The sequence below is a fragment of the Mytilus galloprovincialis genome, chromosome 2 (assembly GCF_965363235.1).
Source record: "Mytilus galloprovincialis chromosome 2, xbMytGall1.hap1.1, whole genome shotgun sequence".
NCBI lineage: Eukaryota > Metazoa > Mollusca > Bivalvia > Mytilida > Mytilidae > Mytilus > Mytilus galloprovincialis.
The window spans coordinates 87,428,366-87,451,352 of record NC_134839.1 but is presented as its reverse complement, the minus strand read 5'-3'; the positions used below and the strand labels follow the sequence as shown (position 1 = coordinate 87,451,352).

Sequence of the window (22,987 nt, the reverse complement as noted above, 5' to 3'; positions counted from 1 at the left end):
CATTCTCCTCTTGTATTTGATGCGTTTCCCTCGGTTTTGGTTTAAGACCCGGATTTGTTTTTTTTCTGTCGATTTATGAGTTTTGAACATCGGTATACTACTGTTGCCTTTATATAAAGAACATCAATTAAATGAAATTACTTGAAATTGTGCTTGTCAAGTTAGTTTACAATATTTGGTCATGCATGTATGTATACCTTCTTTCAATTTTAGATTTTTTGTCAATGAAACAAACCCTACTATAAAATCAAAAATGTATTCATCATATTAAACAACCGAAGTTTACAATGCCGATGTCCGTCAATTAAATTGTTTACTAACATTTTTTAGCAAAATTTCATGCATATTCTGCACATAATGTGTCAATTGAGCAAACAATCAAATGTTGCTGTAGTCTGCGTTTCAGTTCCTTCTTCAAATGCACATACTACTATTTCAGTATACCCAAATGAAACCTCAACTTTAATAGGACGGTTTTTGCCTTTTGATGTATCCGGAATGGACACTGTTAAATCACCAAGTCGTCGAACTCCTTTGTCAATAGTATACATCGGACATTCGCTGCTACTTTCATAAATTTCAATTGTGGCTTCAGTATCAAGTGCACGGGTAGGCAAACATGTATGTTTGAAAATTTCCTTTCCAACCCTTATTGGATGTCCTATTTGTACAATCGGCTGGAAAATATCAGTGCACATCTCCTTTCCATCGTATACAACCTTCAGTTTCGCTGGGTGAACTTTATTGTTAAATGCTGTGTTAACACTAATGCCATATGTAAGAGGTGAAATGCGCTCGGAAATCAAATTTGGATTATGGCCAAAAATAACTGCACCTTTAACGATTGCATTTACAGCTTCTGTTGGACATATCACTGTTATCCGTTTAAATTCTGATATTATTCTTTGGCTTAAAATAGAGGAATCTGAAAAGCCACCAACCATTAGAATGGTCTTTATATCTCTTCCTTTCTTTTTACTTTCATTAATTATTTCTTTAACATGAGCTACTATGGAATCTATTGGCATCCGGAAAAATGCTTTAACAAGCTGGTGATCAAACCTAAGTTTGTCTTTTTTTACTTTTATCGTTTTTGCAAATTCTGATTTTTTAATGCTTTCTTCAAAAGATGAACAATTCTTAGCAATCTGATATTTTGCAAAAAAAGAAGCTGGAAATGATATTGTTGTTTGGTCATCAGCTGAGGCATTAACACTTTTCTTCTTTGCCTGAAATCTTCGTTGAATTTCTAAAACATCTTCAGGATTCTCTTTTGAATATTCGCTCCATATATCAGCACCAAAAAGCTCTTTGAGGAAGGTCGTGTATTGATTATCAACGTATGTACCACCCCATGGTCCACCAGTTGGTCGTTGAAGTTCCCTAAGATCACCATCGTTTTGAACTTGGTATGCTGTCACATCTACTGTCCCACCTGAAAAAAGTCAGTAAACAAAATATGAATAAAAATTCTAAATATTTTTAAAGAAATAATTCAAGCTTTTAAAGACGTTTGAATAATATCACAAGGAACTTGCTTTGTGTACATAGATTTATTTGTTTTCCTTAGATTTGGTGAGCTTTCTTGGTTGATATGTTAAAATAAGATATATGATCGACTCTCATTGCTTTTATTTTATAAAATAAAACTTGAACAACTTAAATAGAATTCATATACTAAGTGTGCTAATATGAAACGTTTTTGATACCTCCCCAATCTAGCACAAGGAATTGTTGCCCTGGTTCAAACGATGATAATAAACTTGATTCTGCTCCTTCTTTTTTCTGTACAGTCAATTCCTTATAGTATAAAGCAACAGCCTCTAGTTCATATGCAAGGGTCAACATATCATCTGGAATACCAGCCTATAAAGTACACACAATGTTCTTTGTGTTTAATTGTTAGCGTGTTTGGTTAGTTGTGTTGAATTGAATTTTTTTTTTTCAACTGAAGGTTTCCCCGTCTAATTATGTCCATTTTATACTGCAGTATAAAGGTACTGATAAATAAAGGCAACAGTAGTATACCGATGTTTAAAACTCATAAATCGATAGACAAAAACTATAGGTACCTAGTTTTTCCTCATAACGATTTTTTTTAAATCATGTGAACTACATTTCTTGACCAGGAGTGGTTTCGAATTTTCTGAAGTGAAATCTTTTTTTTTAATTTTTGGATGGCATAAACATGTGCAAACACGTCAAATATAAAACCAGATTGTCTTTCACGAAATAAAAAAATTTCTTGCTCTTTGATCTTATTATTTGTTGTTACAAGTAGTATACCTGTAAATGTGTTACTGAAACGACAGAAATAATTAGTCTTCTCTATACTCATGTACCTTAGCATCTAAGAAAAATAACTCAACTACAAACTTAAGGTTGTTGACTAGCTCGCTGCGTATATCTTTTCTGAGCTGCCGCTTTATTACAATACAGCAATATTATAACAACATAACATATATACAAAATACTATTTGCCATCATCTTCCAAATTATCAATATTCAAAACACACAAAATACTGTTTCGTGGCCGATCAGGAAAAACCAATTTGGAAACCTGTGTCCTTTTGTCAATGCCAAGCGAAACTAAGTGTTAGACCGCACTAATATAACATAAATGTTCATGTACCAAAAAAATGCTCAATCTAACTTAATAAAAGGGAGTTTTAGTCCGAAGACTACGGCTATAAAAAATTTATAAGACAACATATAATCCAAATCCGATTACGTCTATATAGCCATACCATATATATAAAAACTATATATAACAGACCATTAACAATTTACAATTGTCAAATTGAGCATTCTTTATGCTTATATGAAAAAAATTGATGTACACAGTACGAACGCAAGGCTAGAAATGATACTCATATAACCATCTATTTACCACTACAATTTTTGGCGCCAAAAATTCCTACGCCTCGGAAATACCTTACCGAGAAGACAATAAATTCACGCTTTACTGCGTGCCGCGGGAATTATCTAGTCTTCTCTATACTCATGTACCTTAGCATCTAAGAAAAATAACTCAACTACAAACTTAAGTTTGTTGACTAGCTCGCTGCGTTTATAGAACAACAAAGATAGAGTATAAAGAAAAAACTGACCAATTGGTAATAATCACAGTAATGTACAAAACAAAAACCTTCAAATAAAGGACAGCTAAACAGCAAAACATTTTGAACACAATAACAATTTATAAACCTAAATGCTCTGAAACTTGTAATCGGTTAGCAACCGAATCTGCTACATAACCATCCTTACTTGAATCACTCTTCCACCTTCCGTGTCTTTTCCAACACCTGTCATTAACACCTGCATTAGCAGCCGAAGTGGCACCTCCTGACCGTAAAGAATGTAAACCAAGGTTAAGCTCTGGAGCGACCATTTTCAAACGCTTTATCATACATTCTCTTGCAGTAGTATAACTTATAGGCCTGTTAACCTTAATCAAACCACATTTATCTTTAGATCTATACAAAGGACGAAATAAATACATGTCTGTGGATATTTCAATATTCGCCAAACCAAGATATCTTAAAAACATAGAATAAGGACAAGCTAAAGACTGCCCCTTAGATACCAACACCTCATCTCCAGCTCTATACTGGTCAGTCTTACTCTTCCTAATTTTAAGTACCAAATAACCTTCTTTAATTGTGACATCATTGCATTTCAATTGACTCAATTCACTAAAACGTAGAAAAGCACTAAAACTTAACAAAATCATGACAAGATCTCGTACAACTGTTAAATCATTGGAATATTGATACATACTACATAAATCAATTAAAATATCTTTCGACACTGGATCTTTCTTGTTGACAGGGTTTTTTGCAGTTCGCTTAGCAGACTCGAGTAAATTTTTCACAAATGTGTTGCTAGTTGGATCTAACTGACCACACATTTCGTGAGCCCACTTAACGGAGTAAAAAGCAGTGTTAACAGTACTAAATGTACCACCATTATCTAATAAATGTACAAAATATAATGCTATATGAATTGGCGATGCTGGCAAAGAAAGTAAACTATGTTCTATACAAAATCTTTTCCATTTCATAAAACCGTAATAATATTTTTTATCAGTACTTTCACTTCTGGCATCTAGTAACCGTGTAGATAAACTCCTCACTAAATTATGTAACGAATGTCCCTCTTCAATTCCACTGTCCTCCACGGCTTCGTGCACAAACTGCTCAATGTTTAAGCCTGTTCCAAAAATAAAAAACACATCAATCAAATCTTATCTTAAATGCAAGCATCGTTAATGCCCCTTGTTTCCCAAATAAACCATTATTACCTCTTCCTGTAATAACAGAATTATCTTCTGTCAAGAATTTTTTGTTGTTTATAAAACGTTTAAAATTCCCGTTTGATTCACACAATAACACCCAATAAGGCGCAGATTTCCAAAAAGGAACTACTAAAGTACCGTTTGCCTCGTCTTCCAAAATTTTTCTATTAACTTTACAAACCAAATTAGGCGGTGGGACGACCCAATTGTTTTCGCCTTTCCAATTTGGTTTAAAAGTATCTACTGCTTCTGCACAATTACACAAAAATTTAGAATTAAATCTTGTACATTTAGTGTTATAGTCTGTGGCAAATCTGTCCACTGTATGAATACCCCATATACTATCTAAGCTATTAAAGACTTCAGTACTGATACCCCAGTCATCACAATCTGAGTATCTACTCAGATTGTCGGCCACTTTATTTTGATCTCTAGGTATCCATTGTGTCGTAATTTTACAACTGTTTTCATAGCATAATGTGTGCAATTCACATGCTAAAACCTGAAGGTCGGTTTTCCTACTCCCGTTTTTTACTATGGTAGTAACATTCTTATTATCTGTATTAATTTGTAATGTCTGATTTTTAAGCAAGTGCAGATAACTTTTAACTGTTCTATTGACTGCCTCGAGTTCATGCCATGTAGAACTCTTGATCCTCTCATGATCTGCCCAACTACCCACTACAGTGTGCAAACTATTTCTGGGCGTTATCAGACTACTGTTCATCTGAACATCGCTAGAGTCACAGACCGACTCAGCACTATTGCTATCAATAGCAGGGACAACAAATCCCCCAAAACCAATATCTGATGCATCCGTATAAGCCTTAAGATCATACAAATCTGACTCATGCAGATTCACACCCATCTCATTCAGATCATTTACTGAATTTAACCAAAATCTAAGCTCACCAACCGCTGGAGCTGTCAAAGCAACCAGTGACTTCCAACTGGCTCTAAGAACTATACACTGGTATAATTCCCTTGTCCTTAATCTTACCAGACTTCCAAAAACAACCTGCATTGAAATAATTTGTCCAACAATACAAGCAACCAGTTTTGCTCTGTATAAAATTTTCCCTTTACTGACACCATCTAGAATTTTTACAATACTTAATAACAACCTATCCACTCGCTCTTGAGTAATCTGAATTCTACCTAAATACATATCCCACACTAAACCTATCCAAATCAAGTTTTGTTGTGGATACCAAATACATTTGTCCTCAGCTATAAGAAAACCAAAGTCAGACAAACTCTTTCTGATATAATCACTAGCTCTTTTAGCAGAAACTAAATCACTAGCTCCACCCAAACCATCATCAAGATACATAATTATCTTTAATCCCTGTTTTCTCCAGTACTTAACCACCTCTTTCAAAACTTTTGTAAAAATATGTCCTGCACTTGCAATACCAAAAGGAAGAACATTGAAAACAAAGTAGTTAGCCACTCCGTCAATAACCCAACTAAAACCTAAATATTGCTTGTGCTCCTCTCTTATTTCAATATGATGATATGCACTTTTTAAATCATATCTAAATAGATAATCTCCCTTTTCAAATAATTCTCTTGCCACCGATGCATCTTCAAATTTAAATTTAAATTGGTGTATGCAACTGTTAATGTGCCTGCAATCTAACACTTATCTAGGTTTTTGTAATCTATTAAAAGCTACCGTAAGCGGATTAATAACGAATGGCTTATTATCAACCTTAGAAATACAACCTTTTTCTAATAATTTAGATATCTCGCTTGCAACAAAATCTCCATTGTCTCTCGAAGATTTGTTATTAGGCAAAAATACATTTTCAGGAAGTTCTTTAAAAGGTATACCGTAACCTTTTTCTATTACCTGTAAAATATAATCAGTCGCACCCGCTTGTTTCCATTTGTGTATCGATGAGCTGAGTTTACCTACGGGACTGATCAATTTCGTGGGTGTATTTAAATGTCTAGACAATTGATCTACACATTCCTCACGGTTGAGTAAACAAATACTATCATTGCCAGAATCTAGTAAGTGAGCTTTGTTTAAATTAGCTGTTTTCAATGTTAAACTTTCATCAATGAAAAAACTTAAAGAATTACTATTTCTATACACATCATTATATAACAATAAATTACTATGTGTACTTAACTTCTTATTCTTTTCTGGACATTCAAACTGCCAATGGCCTGGTTTATAACAGTTATAACACACTACTGGCCTCCTAACTGACTTTACGCCACCACTGTTGTTACCATTATCTACTGAAGTTGAAGGTCTAGAATATGGAGTTGAACGCTTCTTTTTGGATTTTTCTACTTTCGCCTTTCTCTCTGCACGCGATGTTGCCCTCATGATCTTCCTGTCGTCTTCCGAATCATCGGCCAGCGGGTTTGACGTATATTCTTGGACTACTCTCCAACCATGTTCAGACGAATCAGCCATTTTAACTAGTTTTTGATGATAAGCTAAAAGTTCTATACCTTCACTGTTTAGCGTGAGCGGACTTGTCATCTGAAGAATCCAAACAAGATTCTGCTTCCTTTAGTGTCACGTTCATCTTCTTGTTGAACTTGAACTGGTCTTCACAGCTCTTTTTCTGGAACTTGTATGTATCTGCCGTTAAAATGTCAGTTTGAAGTTTACACATCTGCGCCTCCGAACGCTCTTTTTGTTGGTTGCCAAATGCCTGCAATCTTGACGTGAAAATGCCATCTAACTTGCTTAAGAAATCATTTTGAGACCTTTGAATTTCTTCTCCAACTATCCTCTTAACGTTAGTTTCAATGTCCATGGGGTCCATTATGAGGAACTGGCACTCAGAAAAAATTTGATGTACACAGTACGAACGCAAGGCTAGAAATGATACTCATATAACCATCTATTTACCACTACAATTTTTGGCGCCAAAAATTCCTACGCCTCGGAAATACCTTACCGAGAAGACAATAAATTCACGCTTTACTGCGTGCCGCGGGAATTATCTATTCAAATAGTTTGAAAAAATCTTTTTATTCAACCCGAAAAGACGAGTAAAAATAGGTTTCAGTAAGAGTGAAGGTAAGGGTTAAGGTATGTACCTATTACAACGTTTAAATCCGCTGCATTTATTTGCACCTGTCCTAATTCAGGAAACTGATGTTCAGTGGTTGTCATTTGTTGATAAGTTTATAAGTGTTTCTTGTTTCTCGTTTTTTTTTATGTAGATTAGACCGTTGGTTTTCCCGTTTTAATGGTTTAAAACTAGTAATTTTTGGGGCTATTAATAGCTTACTGCTCGTTGTGAGCCAATGCTCCGTGTTGAAGAAATTACTTAAACTGTACTGGTTTACTTTTACAAATTGTGACTTGGATGGCGGAGAGTTGTCTCATTGGTCATCATACCTCATCTTCTTATTTAGAAGGGGGAGGGGTAAGAAGATAAAAAAAAAGAAAAAAGAAACAACACTAAACAAAATCAAGAATGAAAACATCATGACAGTGGTTACAAAGCTGTTTGTCAATTTCAACTTTACTTTGAATTAGGATTAAAACATTTGATTATGTAATAGCCTCTTTTGTTGTCAATACAACATTGTCATTTATTCATAAAAAAGAAAAAGGAAATGGGTGCATAAGAAAACAAAAAATCAGCAATATATATTTAGTACTGATGTTTCAAATAATAATCAACTGTGAAGAAAATTCTGGAATCGTAAATTTGATTTCATTTACATATGAAAACAGAGAAGTGATCAGGAGTTCTATTTTGTAAACGTCAGTTAAAAAGTGCACCTCTTTGTAAATTGAAATTAATACATTTACACTACGTGCGTTAATATTCTTTTGTAAAACACTGTGACGAATCCAGAAACTTTCATAAAAGGTGGGGGGGGGGGGGGGGGGGGGTTCCTACATTGTCGATGCGACTTTATCTACCAAGACCATATGTCCACATAACAAAATTTAGGGTACACGTAGAGAACCTCTTGCTGTAACAGGTTCATATATTCTGTATTGTTAGCTAGTGCTTGTTTCGACTTTTGCGTCCTATTTTTTAAATAATTAGTTGATGAACTTATCCCCACAAAATACTTGCAAAATATTCTTTCTCAATCAATAGTAGCTTGGGATCCTGGCCTACTGCAGTAATGACAGTCAGCAAAGACACTAGTTTGGGCCAGGACGCCAAGCTGATCAGTTTAATATAGACGTGGCAATCCACCACGTTTATCCAACCAACTGTCCTTTATGAGAAAGATTGGCGTGTGGTTGTAGTCGAAACAATGTCATTTGTGTAATGACAATGTAATCGTTTTAGGACACAGTTACATTATAAACACCAAACGGTACTTTATTGTTGAATATAGTTGAGCCGTGGAATACGGTTCAAAATAAAATTGATTTCGACAAGTTGCTTTGTACGACTGTCATGATGTTGGGTATAGTACGCTCAAGAAAAATTAACAACTGGTACATCGATATGATAAACAAGCCAACAACTTTACTTAATTTTATTACGTAGGAATATATTGTAGAAACAACAGTTTACGATTCTTGATAAAATTGTTGATTAAAAAGTATAACAAAAATACCGAACTCCAAGTCAAATTTAAAAAGAGGATGCCCATAAAATAATTTACACAGAACGAGTCAGAAACAAACTGTCATATTTCTGACCTGGTTTTATAGCTAGCTTTACCTCCCACTTTTATGACAATTGTTTGCGGTTCCGTAATATTGATTAACATCAAGTTTTTTTCCCATCATTTTATTAATAACTATGCTTCTCTTCTTGTCGACTTTTTCTCTATTCATATAATGCCTAATTCATGCATAAGATTCCTAGGATGAATGAAAAGAAGATATCATTATTCTTTTACGTCACGTTTCGCTTTAGAGATGATGTTCTTTTAAAAATAACTCCAAATTTGTTGACTTTTTTTAACAGATTTATCCAATCAAACTTGAAATAAAAGATACATCAGACACAGTCAAGTCTACCTCACCACCTGACTTACATCTAAAGATATTGACAATGGGGATCTATTGACAACAAAACTTTACTACAAGAGATATAATTTCAGCATCCCATTGGTTAACTGTTCATTCCTATATAGCAACATTCCAGGAGCGCCAACATACGGAAAATAAATATCCTAGCTTTTGTTATTTTCAGCGATTGCATTTCCTATCATGATTTCCTTGATAAAGAGTTATTGCTTACAAGGAAACTATTGAATTAAGAGTACTAATTGGCGAAGTTGAAATCATTCATTTGAAAAAAGTTTACGGACGCCATCACGAGTTGGTAACCCGTTATTGAATATTTGTTACACAGATAACATAACCTCAACCCCGTCCTCTTCTCCATGAATTTGAACGTATTAAGACGTATCACCGGTTATTTACTGTCATTGGTAACACTATGGGTGCCACCTGTGTAACAGGATAACAGAAAATTCTAACTTTTGTGGAGTACATGAGATTCCCCGGATTTTTATGGGGCTGTTTTGTTCATTGTGTTTCGAATACTATTGATTGTCTATTTTTGTGTTTTACTCTAGCATGTCAGTTTCTTTTTTACGTATCAGTTGTTTGTTTTCGCTCAATATACTACTTGAAAAAGAATATAACTTGCGTGTGGAACGATTGCTTTTAGCACTTGTGTTTTAAATGGTTTAAATACCCATTCGTCTGTCAAATTAAAAAACTGTCTCAATGTTTCAGTTCTCTCTTAATTGGAATTATGTTCACAAAGCACAAATCCTTTTCAAAATACAGATCAGCCGTAACTTGCGTAATAAGAGTTAAAATACATACATGTTTATATATAACAGTGCAATCGAGTACAAAACGATAAAATTGAGAATGGAAATGGGGAATGTGTCAAAAAGACAACAACCCGACCATAAAGAAGACAACAGCAGAAGGTCACCAAAAGGTCTACAATGCAGCGAGAAATTCCCGCACCTGGAGGCGTCCTTCAGCTGGCCCCTAAATAAATATATATACTAGTTCAGTGATAATGAACGCCATACTAAACTCCAAATTGTACACAAGAAACTAAAATTAAAAATAATAACTAAACTAAAATAAAGACTAACAAAGGCCAGATGCTCCTGACTTGGGACAGGCGCAAAAATGCGGCGGGGCTTAACATGTTTATGAGATCTCAACCCTCCCCCTATACCTCTAGCCAATGCAGAAAAGTAAACGCATAACAAAACGCACATTAAAATTCAGTTCAAGAGAAGTCCGAGTCTGATGTCAGAAGATGTAACCAAAGAAAATAAACAAAATGACAATAATACATAAATAACATCAGGCCACTAGCAGTTAACTGACATGCCAGCTCCAGACTTCAATTAAACTGATTGAAAGATTATATCTTCATCATATGAATATCAGGCACAATCCTTCCCGTGAGGGGTTTAGTATCATACCATCATAACATATATGAGATATAAATATACATTTTCATATTCATTTGTTCTATTTAACGTAGTACATCAGTATGACAGTCAAACAATGTTCAAACAATGTTATGGGTCATTTCTGAACAGGTCATAAATAAAGGCAACAGTAGTATACCGCTGTTCAAAAGTCATAAATCGATTGAGAGAAAACAAATCTGTTAAATCATAAATGCCTTAAAATAGGAACAAAAAAAAAACAATAACGAAATTTCGAGGCTTTATCTCATAATGGGGCAAGAAGGACATCGTTTATCAAGACAAAAAGTATGCCGGAAGTAAAGCTACACATTTTTCGGATATTAATAAATTCAATTTGACTATAGCCATGTTCTATGCTGAATAAAGGAAATAGTAACATTCCGCTGTTCAAAAGTCATATATCGATTGAGAGAAAACCAATCCGGGCTACAAACTAAAGCCGAGGAAAACAACGGAAAAACAGAAACTCCGAAGGGCAATAAAAAAAGCTAATATACATAGAAATGGGACTATTTGATGCCTTTGATAACAACTGCCATAGTTGTAAAAGTTGAAAAATGATACTGGAAATTTATTATTAAAGAGTCTATATCATACATAATGAAAAAAAAAATTATTATAGACACATGTATTTCCGTTAATGGCTGATTTTACTAGTACACCAAAATGAACGACAAACTAAACTCTGAAACAAACATCTATAATCCTTAAATAACGAGGTCCAATTTGTCAGCCGTCATGGGATAAAAACGACAAATCAAAGAATTCAACTTTATATATAGCTGATATAGGACAATGGTGTAGATTAAAAATTACACCACTCCAGACCCTTTTTTTTTACACATAAATAATATTGCCAATAATTAACAAGTTCCAGGTCGAATCCGATACCGACACCAATAGTATATTCACCTGTAACCTATCACCTTATCTGTACGTTCCGCATCTGTCAGGCGCACCACCAAACGCTGTATTAAGGATTTTGCTATATACAGGGGTCATAATCACAGGGTTGACACTACTAAATTCAATCATTGTCAAATTGTTCCCTATCGTAGTATTTTAATCATTGAGACTTTCTAAGATAACAATACGAATACTAAAAATCTGGACTTAAAATAAGGCGTATAGGTACAGTTTTCAATTTGTTAGCGGGCATGACGTAAAACAGCGAATCAAAGAATTCAACTTTATTTATAACTTATATAGGACAATGCTGTTGATTAAAAAATACTTCATTCCAGGACCTTTTGTTTTCCAAATAATTAATATTACCAATAATTGATCAGTTCCAGGTCGACGGGTTCAAACAGAAAGATTTGAAAGCAGAGAAAACTGTGTATCTTATAATCGGCATGACTTTATCAGATGACAATACCAATACTAAAATAAGGCTTACGCATAGTTATATACTTTAATTCAGTCACGGACCCGCGATATCACGTGTGTGTTCTAGTACAAATGAAAAAAAAATGAAAAACAATCCACATGAGACTAACAACAGCAAGATAATCTTAACTTGGGACAGGCGCAAAACTGCATTGGGCTGTGTTATTATGATTTCAAGAACAGATATAAACACAAAACGTTGATCAAATCTCGGTAAATAATTGTCGGCCGTGGCAATTGACAAGTGACTACGAAATCAGTAGCTGGTCTTCAACTCGCAAACAAACTTGCTTCGTATAAACTCGGTACTAAAATAGACAGATATGTCGTCCCCCAGATGGTAAGCATGTACGTCTGCACACACTTGTTTAAAGCTAGTTTTACGCTTTGACATTGACATTAAAGGGTAATAAAGAAACTGACCTGTTTTGCAGCTTCTCTCATGAACTGCTTAGCCCTGTCTGTCCATATTGCTGGGACTGTTAACACCCAGTGGATATCATTATTAGCTTCAAACCTTGCACCTGTTTGTTTTGTAGGAATTGGTCCTTTAGATACCGGATAGATTCAGCAAATACAATCAGAGCTGATTTATATATTTAATATGAGTTAAAATTTATACATGTTTGTATATAGCAGACCAATCGAGTACAACATGATAACTATAAATATACATTTTCATATGCATTTGTTCTATTTTACGTAGTACATCAGTGTGACAGTCTTATGTATATTCGTCAATGTTCAAACAACGTTATAGGTCATAAACAAAGGCAACAGTAGTATACCGCTGTTCAAAAGCCATAAATCGATTGAGAGAAAACAAATCTATAAAATCGTAAATATCTTAGAATAGCACAAAAAACAAAACAACAACAAAATAAAACAAACCCCGCAGTTTTTAGAGATTTTGGCAAATTTTGAGAATTTATCCTATAATGGTGCAAGAAGAACATCATTTATCAGACAAAAAGTATGCCGGAAGTAAAGCTATACATATTGTTCTGATATCAATAAATTCAATTTGACTAGCCATGTTATATGGTGAATAAAGGCAACAGTAGTATACAGCTGTTCAAAAGTCATATATCGATTGAAAGAAAACAAATCCGGACTACAAACTAAAACCGAGAAAAACAACGGAAAAACAGAAACATCGCAGTGCAATAAAAAATAGAAAATATGCATAGAAACGGACTATTTGATAACCACTGTCATAGTTGTAAAAGTTGAAAAATAAAAATAATTATTATAGATACATGTATTTCCTAACCAGATGCTCCGCAGGGTGCAGCTTTATACGACCGCAGAGGTTGAACCATGAACGGTTGGGGCAAGTATGGACACAACATTCAAGCTGGATTCAGCTCTAAATTTGAATTGTAATTAAATAGTTGACACAGCATAGGTTTCGGACATAGAATGAATGTGGTCTAATGAACTTAAAATATTTTTTTTGCCTTTGAGCACTTTGAGCAATTCACTATGCTGTTGATCCTCTCAAAAAAATGTTTGAAGAAATTTTCTTTTTATTTATGAAATCTGAAATGAGAAAAATTTAAACCCCCCCCCCCCTATTTTTTTTTGGAGTTTGCAACAATAACTACTCATTTAAATACATCATAAAATATTAAAATGTAACAAAAGGTGCTTGTTATCACTGAATGGTAAAGATTGTTTTAATTTATCAGTTGGTAGTAAATGTGAATATACATTGTATATTGTATAAAACAATGATTTGAGTTGATTCAACTACTATTCTGGACAAAGAAAGATAACTCCAATCAATTGAAAATTTCTTGCTATTGCACAATATTGTGCAATTAGATATTTCTTGCTATTGCGCAATACTGTGCAATTGAAAATATTTGCTATTGCACAATACTGTGCAATTGACGATTTCTTGCTATTGTGCAATACTGTGCAATTGAAAATTTCTTCCTATTGCACAATACTGTGCAATTGAAGATTCTTGCTATTGCTGAATACTGTGCAATTGAAAATTTCTTGCTATTGCACAATACTTAATATAATAATTTTGGATCCTGATTTCAACCAACTTGAAAACTGGGCCCATAATCAAAAATCTAAGTACATGTTTAGATTCAGCATATCAAAAAAGCCCAAGAATTTAATTTTTGTTAAAATCAAACTTAGTTTAATTTTGGACCCTTTGGACTTTAATATAGACCAATTTGAAATTGGACTAAAAATTAAGAATCTACATATACAGTTAGATTTGGCATATCAAAGAACCCCAATTATTCAATTTTTGATGAAATCAAACAAAGTTTAATTTTGGACCCCGATTTGGACCAACTTGAAAACTGGGCCAATAATAAAAAATCTAAGTACATTTTTAGATTCAGCATATCAAACAACCCCAAGGATTCAATTTTTGTTAAAATCAAACTAAGTTTAATTTTTGACCCTTTTGACCTTAATGTAGACCAATTTGAAAACGGGACCAAAAATTAAGAATCTACATACACAGTTAGATTTGGCATATCAAAGAACTCCAATTTTTCAATTTTTGATGAAATCCAACAAAGTTCAATTTTGGACCCTTTGGGCCCCTTATTCCTAAACTTTTGGGACCAAAACTACCAAAATCAAACCCAACCTTCCTTTAGTGATCATAAACCTTGTGTTTAAATTTCATAGATTTCTATTTACTTATACTAAAGTTATGGTGCGAAAACCAAGAATAATGCTTACTTGGGCCCCTTTTTGGCCCCTAATTCCTAAACTGTTCAGACCTCAATCCCAAAATCAATCCCAACCTTCCTTTTGTGGTCATAAACCTTGTGTCAAAATTTCATAGATTTCTATTTACTTATACTAAAGTTATAGTGCGAAAACCAAGAAATTGCTTATTTGGGCCCTTTTTGGCCCCTAATTCCTAAAATATTGGGACCAAAATCCCAAAATCAATCCCAACCTTCCTTTTGTGGTCATAAACCTTGTGTTAAAATTTCATAGATTTCTATAAACTTTTACTAAAGTTAGAGTGCGAAAACTAAAAGTATTCGGACGACGACGACGACGACGACACAGACGACGACGCCAACGTGATACCAATATACGACCAAAATTTTTTAATTTTTGCGGTCGTATAAAAACCGTAAAGTTACTCAGTACACCATGTTGCTGTTGATTGTTTTTATGGCATGTAATTGCAAATTTTTAATTAAGGACATCGTTAACCAGTAATGAATTATTGTGTATCCAAAAAAAACAAAAAAAACATAACTTTGCTTCAAACATTGTTTTGGTTAACAATGCCTCTTTAAACTTTTTTTGGGATAAATACTCAAAATTTCCCAGAACAACTCAAAAGTATGGTTTTGGGCTGTCTTTCGATATTTAAAGTTTTATGACCCCGTTAAGAATAATAATATTATTACCTTAAATTAGAATAGAGAAAAGCGGTAAATGGGTCAAAATTACAACAACCCGACCAAATAACAGAAAAACAGTCGGAGGCCACAAATTGGATCTCAACGCAACAAGAAAATCTCCATCCAGAGGCGGGCTTCAGCTGAATCCTAGTTCACCAAAATGAACGCCAAGCTAAACTCGAAACAAACATACAAATGAACCAAAATTTGAAAAAAAATCTACATGAGACTTACAAAGGCTAGATCATCGTGACTTGGGACAGGCGAAAAAATGCAGTAGTGCATGTATTGGGCTGTATTATAATGAATTCAAATACAGATATAAAAACTAAAAAATGGCCAAATTTCAGTAAATTTTTATCGGTCGTGGCAATTGACAAGTGACTACAAAATCAGTAGCTGGTGTTCAACTCTTAAACAAACATGATTCGTATAACTTCGATATCTCAAAGAGAAAGATATGTCGTCGCCCAGATTGTAATCATGTCCGACTGCATACACGTTTATTATCTTAGTTCTACGCGTTGGCATTGGCATTGAAGGGTAATAAAGAAACTGACCTGTTTTGCAGCTTCTCTCATGAACTGCTTTGCCCTGTCTGTCCATATTGATGGGACTGTTAACACCCAGTGGATATCAGTATTAGGATCCAACTTTAAACCCTGAACTTGTGCGTTCTCCAGGAAGTGGTTCTTTAGATACTGGATAGATTCAGCAAATACAACCAGAGCTGACATCGGTTTTCCTTGTTCGTCTTCTATCATCAAATTCTTGGTTATTTTGTCTACTCTTGTCTGTAAAGGGAAATCATATTTTTTATTAAATGTTTTCTGAAGGTATATTTTTGTGTCCTTTTTATAATTTCTTTATTTCCATCAGTTGCCTGTTAAATTGTCTTCAACAAGTCCAAACTCTTTGTGTAGAATTAGTATTGTTTTCAATTATATTATATTAAGAAATGAAACATCAATCTAGTAAATGTTTTTAACATTAACTTCTTCTAACTTCTTTGTAAAATACATTCGTTTTGTAAATTTTCTAATAAATCGACACAATACATCAAGTCCTTTCATTTTTTGTTCAGATACATAGTAGGATTTAAAATTGAAAATCCAATAAAAGTAATAAGATAGTTTAAGCCAAAGTAATACATATCTGCTATCGTGTAGCTTACGACAAGATATTTTAATGTAATAGCTTTTTCTTTATTTACTTCCAAAAATTTATCTCCAAAAATTGTTTAAAATAACATGATATAAAATAAAGATGAAAATCTTCTTCTGTTAAACTTATGTTACATAAATCATTACATGTGACCTTCCATCTAAACAATAATTTTTTAGTAGGTAACATATTTTGTTAAAGTGTCCATCGATACATTTTCTTCTTATGAAATCTGAAGGTATGGTTAGTTTAATAAGTTTTAATATACATGAAGAAAGATATTTGATAACTAACACTTATTTCAGAGTGGTTTTACATATTTTTTGTCTTGATTAAGTGGGTACTTTAAAAATATACAAAGATGTTGGTGTACTTGAACAGGTGTTTTGTATGATAACTTAAGACAAATATATAATAATATACATATAGATTATTACATTGGCCATGAAACCAGTGGATTATCGGATTTATCCAATCGAGATAGTTAAATTATCAATTTTAACTATCGAGATTGGATAAATCCGATAATGCACGCGTAACTATGTAATAATCTGTTTCTCCTATAATGATTAAAAGATAAATTTTCCTTTTTTTTCTAAACAAAAATCCCCTTCGAGTGCCTTCCACTTTCCACGAAGTTGTCAATTTCATTAACACCTGTTAGAACATTTTGATTCATTCAGTGAGCTAAGAAAGGTTATGACCCTTAAACTCAGCCAATCATCTTCTGAGATCAACGGCAGCCACACGTTAATTAAATTTTTTTATACAATGGGTTCGGAAAGGGATATATTTCCATAGAATTAGAGAAACGAATATATAACTCTTACACGTTCAAGTATCTTCTCCTCTCCTCGAAACAATCTCATCTTAAACCTCCTGAAATATCTCCATCCTTCTGCCATTTCATCTTCTAGTAAAGTATTGTATTTCGCCTCTGCTTCGTATCCGAATTTACAAAACTGTTTATCCTCATTGAAAAGGATGACTGTTGGTGTTTTGGTTGTAGCAAGTCCGTCTCCAGATCTCCAATCGCTGTTGCTATACACTTTAGTGTGATCTTTCTCATATTCGGCCCGGAATGAATAGGCATATCCGGAATAAGTTGTACCAAAGTCGATAGCAACAACTACCAACGCATCACCTTTCTTCTCCATGATAGTCTACATGCTAATTCCACTTCAAATTATTTCCAAAATGTTCAATTCTGTAAAATATTGCACTGTTTTATTAGTATTAATATCCCCATTGCAGGTTTACTTGTTTAAATTTTAGTCTAGGAAGACCTAAATTAGTATAATTTTTAATTAATGTTGGACGTTGATTTGCTTACCTTTCCGGGGATTACCCCGTATATTTTGTGGTGTTTGTGTTGCTCATTCTTTAGTAACTCAATTACTATGTGAATATTGTCTTTCTGTTTGATATTAGTCTTAGGAACGATCTGTTGAGTCTTGTCTCTTTGACAATTGTGTGTTCTCTTGGCTTTTATTTCATATACTCTGCATATTTGTTTTTCTAATTATCATTGCGTGTTTGTCATACAAATTTATTGTGTATATTTATTGTAAATTGTTTTTAATATTTTCCTAGGATCGATGTTATGCATTTATTGTTTGAGAATCAACACTTGAATTCTCTTTTTAATCATTTGTCATTGTGATATGAAAGCTTACTTTACAGTATTCCTCGTTTTTGGGAGCCTAGCAATGAAACACAGTTGTTCATTTTCTTTTCGTTGGTCTTGATTTATAGATGTATTATCATTGTCAATCATGTTAATATAGTCACATACTATAGATATTTTTTTCAAAAGAAAATTATCATGTTAGTGAAACAAGAAGTCAGATTACACTAGCTAGCTTGATTCAATATAATAAGTCATATATGACATCTGTCTCATACACACAAAGAAACTAAAGAAACTAGTTGGCGATTACAGGAGCACAGTTATTTCCCATAGGAATGAAGACTTTAAATGGAATTCACGTCCATTTGTTGCAGTAACTCTCATGTACAGTTTACCCTTCCCGGAACACAACAATTCACGCTTACTTTTTAAAGAGATTTCTATTGATTTTACGTTCGTAATTTTGTGTTGTAAATATTTTAATTTCTGTTATGTTTTAATTTGTATTGGTCTGGTTTATTCTTATCCCCAAATCTGTGTTGCCACCTCAACCTATGGTTAATACATTTGGTAATATAACTTCCTTGGGTTAGACAATATATATCTAACAGTCCGTTCTGGTGTATACACTATTCGATGGTACTTTCAGGAAAAATATGATGAAAAAGCTGTATTTTTGAAATATTTGAAACTTTATTAAATAAAGGTAATAGTAGTAAATACCGCTGTTCAATCGTCATTGATCTATCGGATCACAAACCAAAACCGCGGAAAACACATCAACTGTTAAGTACTACCGTTTAAAGCTAGGTTCACACTGCCGATCAGATCAACTCGATCAAGCCCGATCAAAGCCAAATTACGTGATCGTGAGACTGGTCTGGCTCAATCGACAGGAATGTTCGGGATAGTCTACCTTGCTTGTCATCAATCTGACTTTCTACCCGAGAGTTGACATGTCAAAAACATTCGAGTAAGGATACAGAAGTAAGTCACTCGAAAAGAGATCGAGAATTCGTCGAGTAGCGGTCGAATTGATCGGGAAAAGATCGTGTAGAGATCGAGTTTGGTCGGAATACAACAATTATACCAATCAGTACTCGATCATTTTGACCTTTGCTCGACTAATGTTCGATCATTTCAAGATCAACTCGACCAATGCCCGATCGTTTTCAGATCACTGCGACTTGTATATTTATTTTATCCAAGACAAACTCGACCAATACCCGATCCCTCCACGACCACATTCGACCACTCTTCGATCTCTATTCGTTCATACACGAGAACACATGACTGCTACACCATTCGATAAATGTGTGTGCAGATCTGATTAGCTCTCATATCTCTGCTTCCGCAAAAATGTACTGGCAACATTGTTTTAACTGTACACAAATTCCTCTATGTACAGTACTTGTCTTTACTTTTGCAAGGAGAGGTAACATTTTAAAAAAGAGGCAATGGACACCAAAGGAACAATCAAACTCAAAGGTCAAAAACAAACCGACACAGCCATAGCGAGAAACGGTAACCAACGAGAAGACAAACAGCAGTCCACATAACATAGAAAATTAAAAACCAAGCAAGACGTAACCCAACAAAACCTGGGATGATCTCAGATGTTCCGGAAGACAAGAAAATCTTGCAATCTTTGCATCGGCGGATTTTTCCAATATTTAAGTAAATGTGCTATAATATTCACTTTATGACGAAATTTCACACAAAAATGTGACGAAAGACAAATATTCTTTATTTGGTGCTAATTTCTTTCTAACAGTAACGATACAAACTGTTCAGCGAGGACACGTTTTGATCACTTCAAATTTTGTTTCTAACATACTTTTGCAAGTTTGCATATACTTTGACAAACTATACACTCGCTGCAAATGCGTCTACAGTTTGTCGTTCGTCGTTTGTTAGTTCAAACAATGCATTTCTTTCTAACTTTAACATTAAATCAATTATCTTAACGTTTTCTTGCTTGTCATAACTCAAAACATTGTCTAAAATTACTCAAAATTCTAATCCCCTCTAACCAAACGATGTATTTGTTTCTACTTCTGTAACGTTTAAAAAACGGTACACAACGTTTACCAAACTTTGGTTAGAAAGAAATGCACTCTTGATCTCTTGATAGATATATCTAAAGTTGTATACTGGTAAATTGTGTCAGAAAAGGTATCACCCCAGGGGATTGAAATTCTACTTCGGGTCAAGTTTTTATGGAAATATGTGACATCTTCGCCCTCTTTTTGCAATATTTCTTGGCAAATACATAGAGGTCGTGCCAATACAGCAAAAAGAAAATAATGACTTTAACCATTCAACTACTGGATATCAAATCTATGAAAAATACTGATTACATACTTATGCACACATGTTTGACAAACTGTACGCTTTATTTGTAAGAAAGCAAGGAAATGGGGGTGGTAAAGTTTATGTATATTGCTATCTAACATATGTACTAATCCAGAAAAGTTATGAGAGTTAATCAGATCTGCACACACTTTTAGATAATCGTACGCGTGCAGCAGTCATGTGTTCTTGTGTATGGCCGAGTAGAGATCAAAGAGTGGTCGAATGTGGTCGCGAAGGTATCGGGTATTGGTCGAGTTGGTCTTGGATACTATAAATATACAAGTTGCAGTGATCTAGAAGAGATCGGGCATTGGTCGAGTTAATCTGGAAATGATTGGACATTAGACGAGCAAAGGTCGAAATGATCGAGAACTGATTGGTAATTTTTTTGTATTCCGACCAAACTCGATCTCTACACGATCCTTTCCAGATCAATTCGACCGCTACTCGACGAATTCTCGATCTCTTTTCGAGTGACTTGCTTCTCGATCCTTACTCGAATGTTTTTGACATGTCAAAAACTCTCGGGTAAAAGACTAGAAAGTTAGATCGATGACGAGCAAGGTAGACTATCCCTAACATTCTTGTCGATTTAGTCAGACCAGTCTCCCGATCACGTAATTTTTCTTGATCGGGCTTGATCGAGTTGATCTGATCGGCAGTGTGAACCTAGCTTAAACCAAAGCCATATGCAATTAAAGTAAAGTTCACACTCTCTGCACATTAAAGAACCTTTGCTAGAACTTCGGTGTTCCCGTGTGTGTCCCGTTACTATACATCATTCCTTTCCCTATCAAATGAACCCTTATTTCCCTGTGACCGTGAAAATTTCCATTCGGTGGTCCCACCTTACAGAGCTAGCCTATCTTTTTGTATTTCTAAATTTATGCTTTGTTTCGACTTGAAATTGAGTGTCATTAGTCGCTAATCAAGCAACAATCAATGAATTGAATTCACAACAAAAATTATATTCGCTGAGAAAGCTATTTTGAGGAAAATAATACCCTGACTTTACCTTCTCTCTCAGAGCCTTCACTTGCGTCATTATAAGTTGGAATTTACTTCCCTGTTTGTAATGTTTATATATATATATATATGATAACATTATAATAAATTAAATATCTATTAATATATTTTAGATTTACGGAATTCAAAACTTCTGTCAAATATGGTTTACAAATGGAAAATATTAAAATAACATGAATAAAACTCTTCTTTATAGCCAAAATACTCAAAAAATTTAGGTAAATAAGAAAGCAACCAAAAGTATAATGTGGTTTACTCTGATGTGGATTACATATAACAAAAATGTTTGAAGTATGGATATTTTTTATGTATTTAAAGTTAATAGCACAAAATTTGAACCTAAAATAAAAAAGTAGACTATACCTTTGTAGTATATGTAATAAAAAAATGCCAGTGATAGAAAGATAAACAGATAAGCAACGGTCTAGGACCAAATAAGGGAGGGGGAAAAAGCCAGTATTAGTACTATTTCTCAGAACGTTCAACAGATGCATGCATAGACAGACCCAGGGAGTGGGAAAAGTTTAGTTGATTATATATGAAATCATCGAAGCATGACGGGAGTGGGCAACCCTCTGGTCAGTAAGACCCCCCACCCCTTAATGGAAAGTTCTGGATCCGCCACTGAGATTTGCAGGTTTTCTTTGTAAAGATAATTTTTAGCCAGTGAGCCCAGCTAATGAGCTAAAATGAATCAAACTGTGTGCTCAGTCAGAGTTGGTAATATTTTAAGGTGCACAGTATTGCACAATAGCAAAAAACCAATGTTCTGTTAATAGACAAACATCTGATTCATTTAACACAGACTGAAAGTATGAGGTACCAAACATTGCACCTCTCATATTCCATGTAGAAACCCGAAACATATGAGTAATTACAAAAAGTATAAAAAATTGTTCAATTAGTCCCATTTTGAGTCTTCTGGGTTGCTGTTTATATTTGAGCTGTAGGGGACGTAATCCCTCCAGTATATTCCCTTTGGCCAGAACTGGTTGTCTGTTTCAATTTTGTTTAAAAAGTCATCTTCATTTATATTCACGCGCATTATATATGTAGATTTACCTCTATTTTCACGCTTTTTGAAAAGTTTTGTAAACGTAATATGCACATCTTTCTGTTCCGCATACGTTCTCACGGCACTATTTACTAGTTCGTATGGTTTGTCGGCAATAACATTATACAAAACAATTCGTTTGGTTTGTTTTCTAACAACACCTCGAAATATAGCTGTATCATTGTCGGTTACCTTCGTCTCTATTGGTCGCACCATTTCACCACATTGGATGTTATTTGTTAGTG

General features: G+C 34.1%; 1 protein-coding gene across 2 annotated transcripts; it reads right to left on the bottom strand.

Annotated features, from left to right (window-relative positions):
• Positions 1 to 242: 242 nt before the first annotated feature.
• LOC143064727 (heat shock 70 kDa protein 12B-like) lies at positions 243 to 21,724 on the bottom strand. 2 transcript variants are annotated; one of them, XM_076237779.1, is made up of 5 exons: positions 21,678 to 21,724; positions 17,508 to 17,884; positions 16,074 to 16,307; positions 1,710 to 1,866; positions 243 to 1,435 (listed from the first exon to the last, which is right to left on the bottom strand). In XM_076237779.1, exons 2-5 carry the CDS (start codon positions 17,832 to 17,834, stop codon positions 363 to 365), a joined length of 1,791 nt encoding a protein of 596 aa, XP_076093894.1. In that variant the 5' UTR covers positions 17,835 to 17,884; positions 21,678 to 21,724; the 3' UTR covers positions 243 to 362. The 2 variants fall into 2 exon arrangements, with proteins under 2 accessions (XP_076093894.1, XP_076093895.1); XM_076237780.1 differs by lacking the exon at positions 21,678 to 21,724 and adding an exon at positions 21,395 to 21,496.
• Positions 21,725 to 22,987: the final 1,263 nt, after the last annotated feature.

What these genes read in the sequence shown, in the direction of transcription:
- LOC143064727 (XM_076237779.1), bottom strand. Translation starts at nt 17,834, where the DNA reads ATGGAGAAGAAAGGTGATGCGTTGGTAGTTGTTGCTATCGACTTTGGT. An exon ending in AGGAGAAGATACTTGAACGT is followed by an intron (nt 16,308 to 17,507) that starts GTAAGAGTTATA and finishes TTCCCTTTACAG; the next exon opens with ACAAGAGTAGACAAAATAAC. An exon ending in CCTTGTGCTAGATTGGGGAG is followed by an intron (nt 1,436 to 1,709) that starts GTATCAAAAACG and finishes GACTTTTTTCAG; the next exon opens with GTGGGACAGTAGATGTGACA.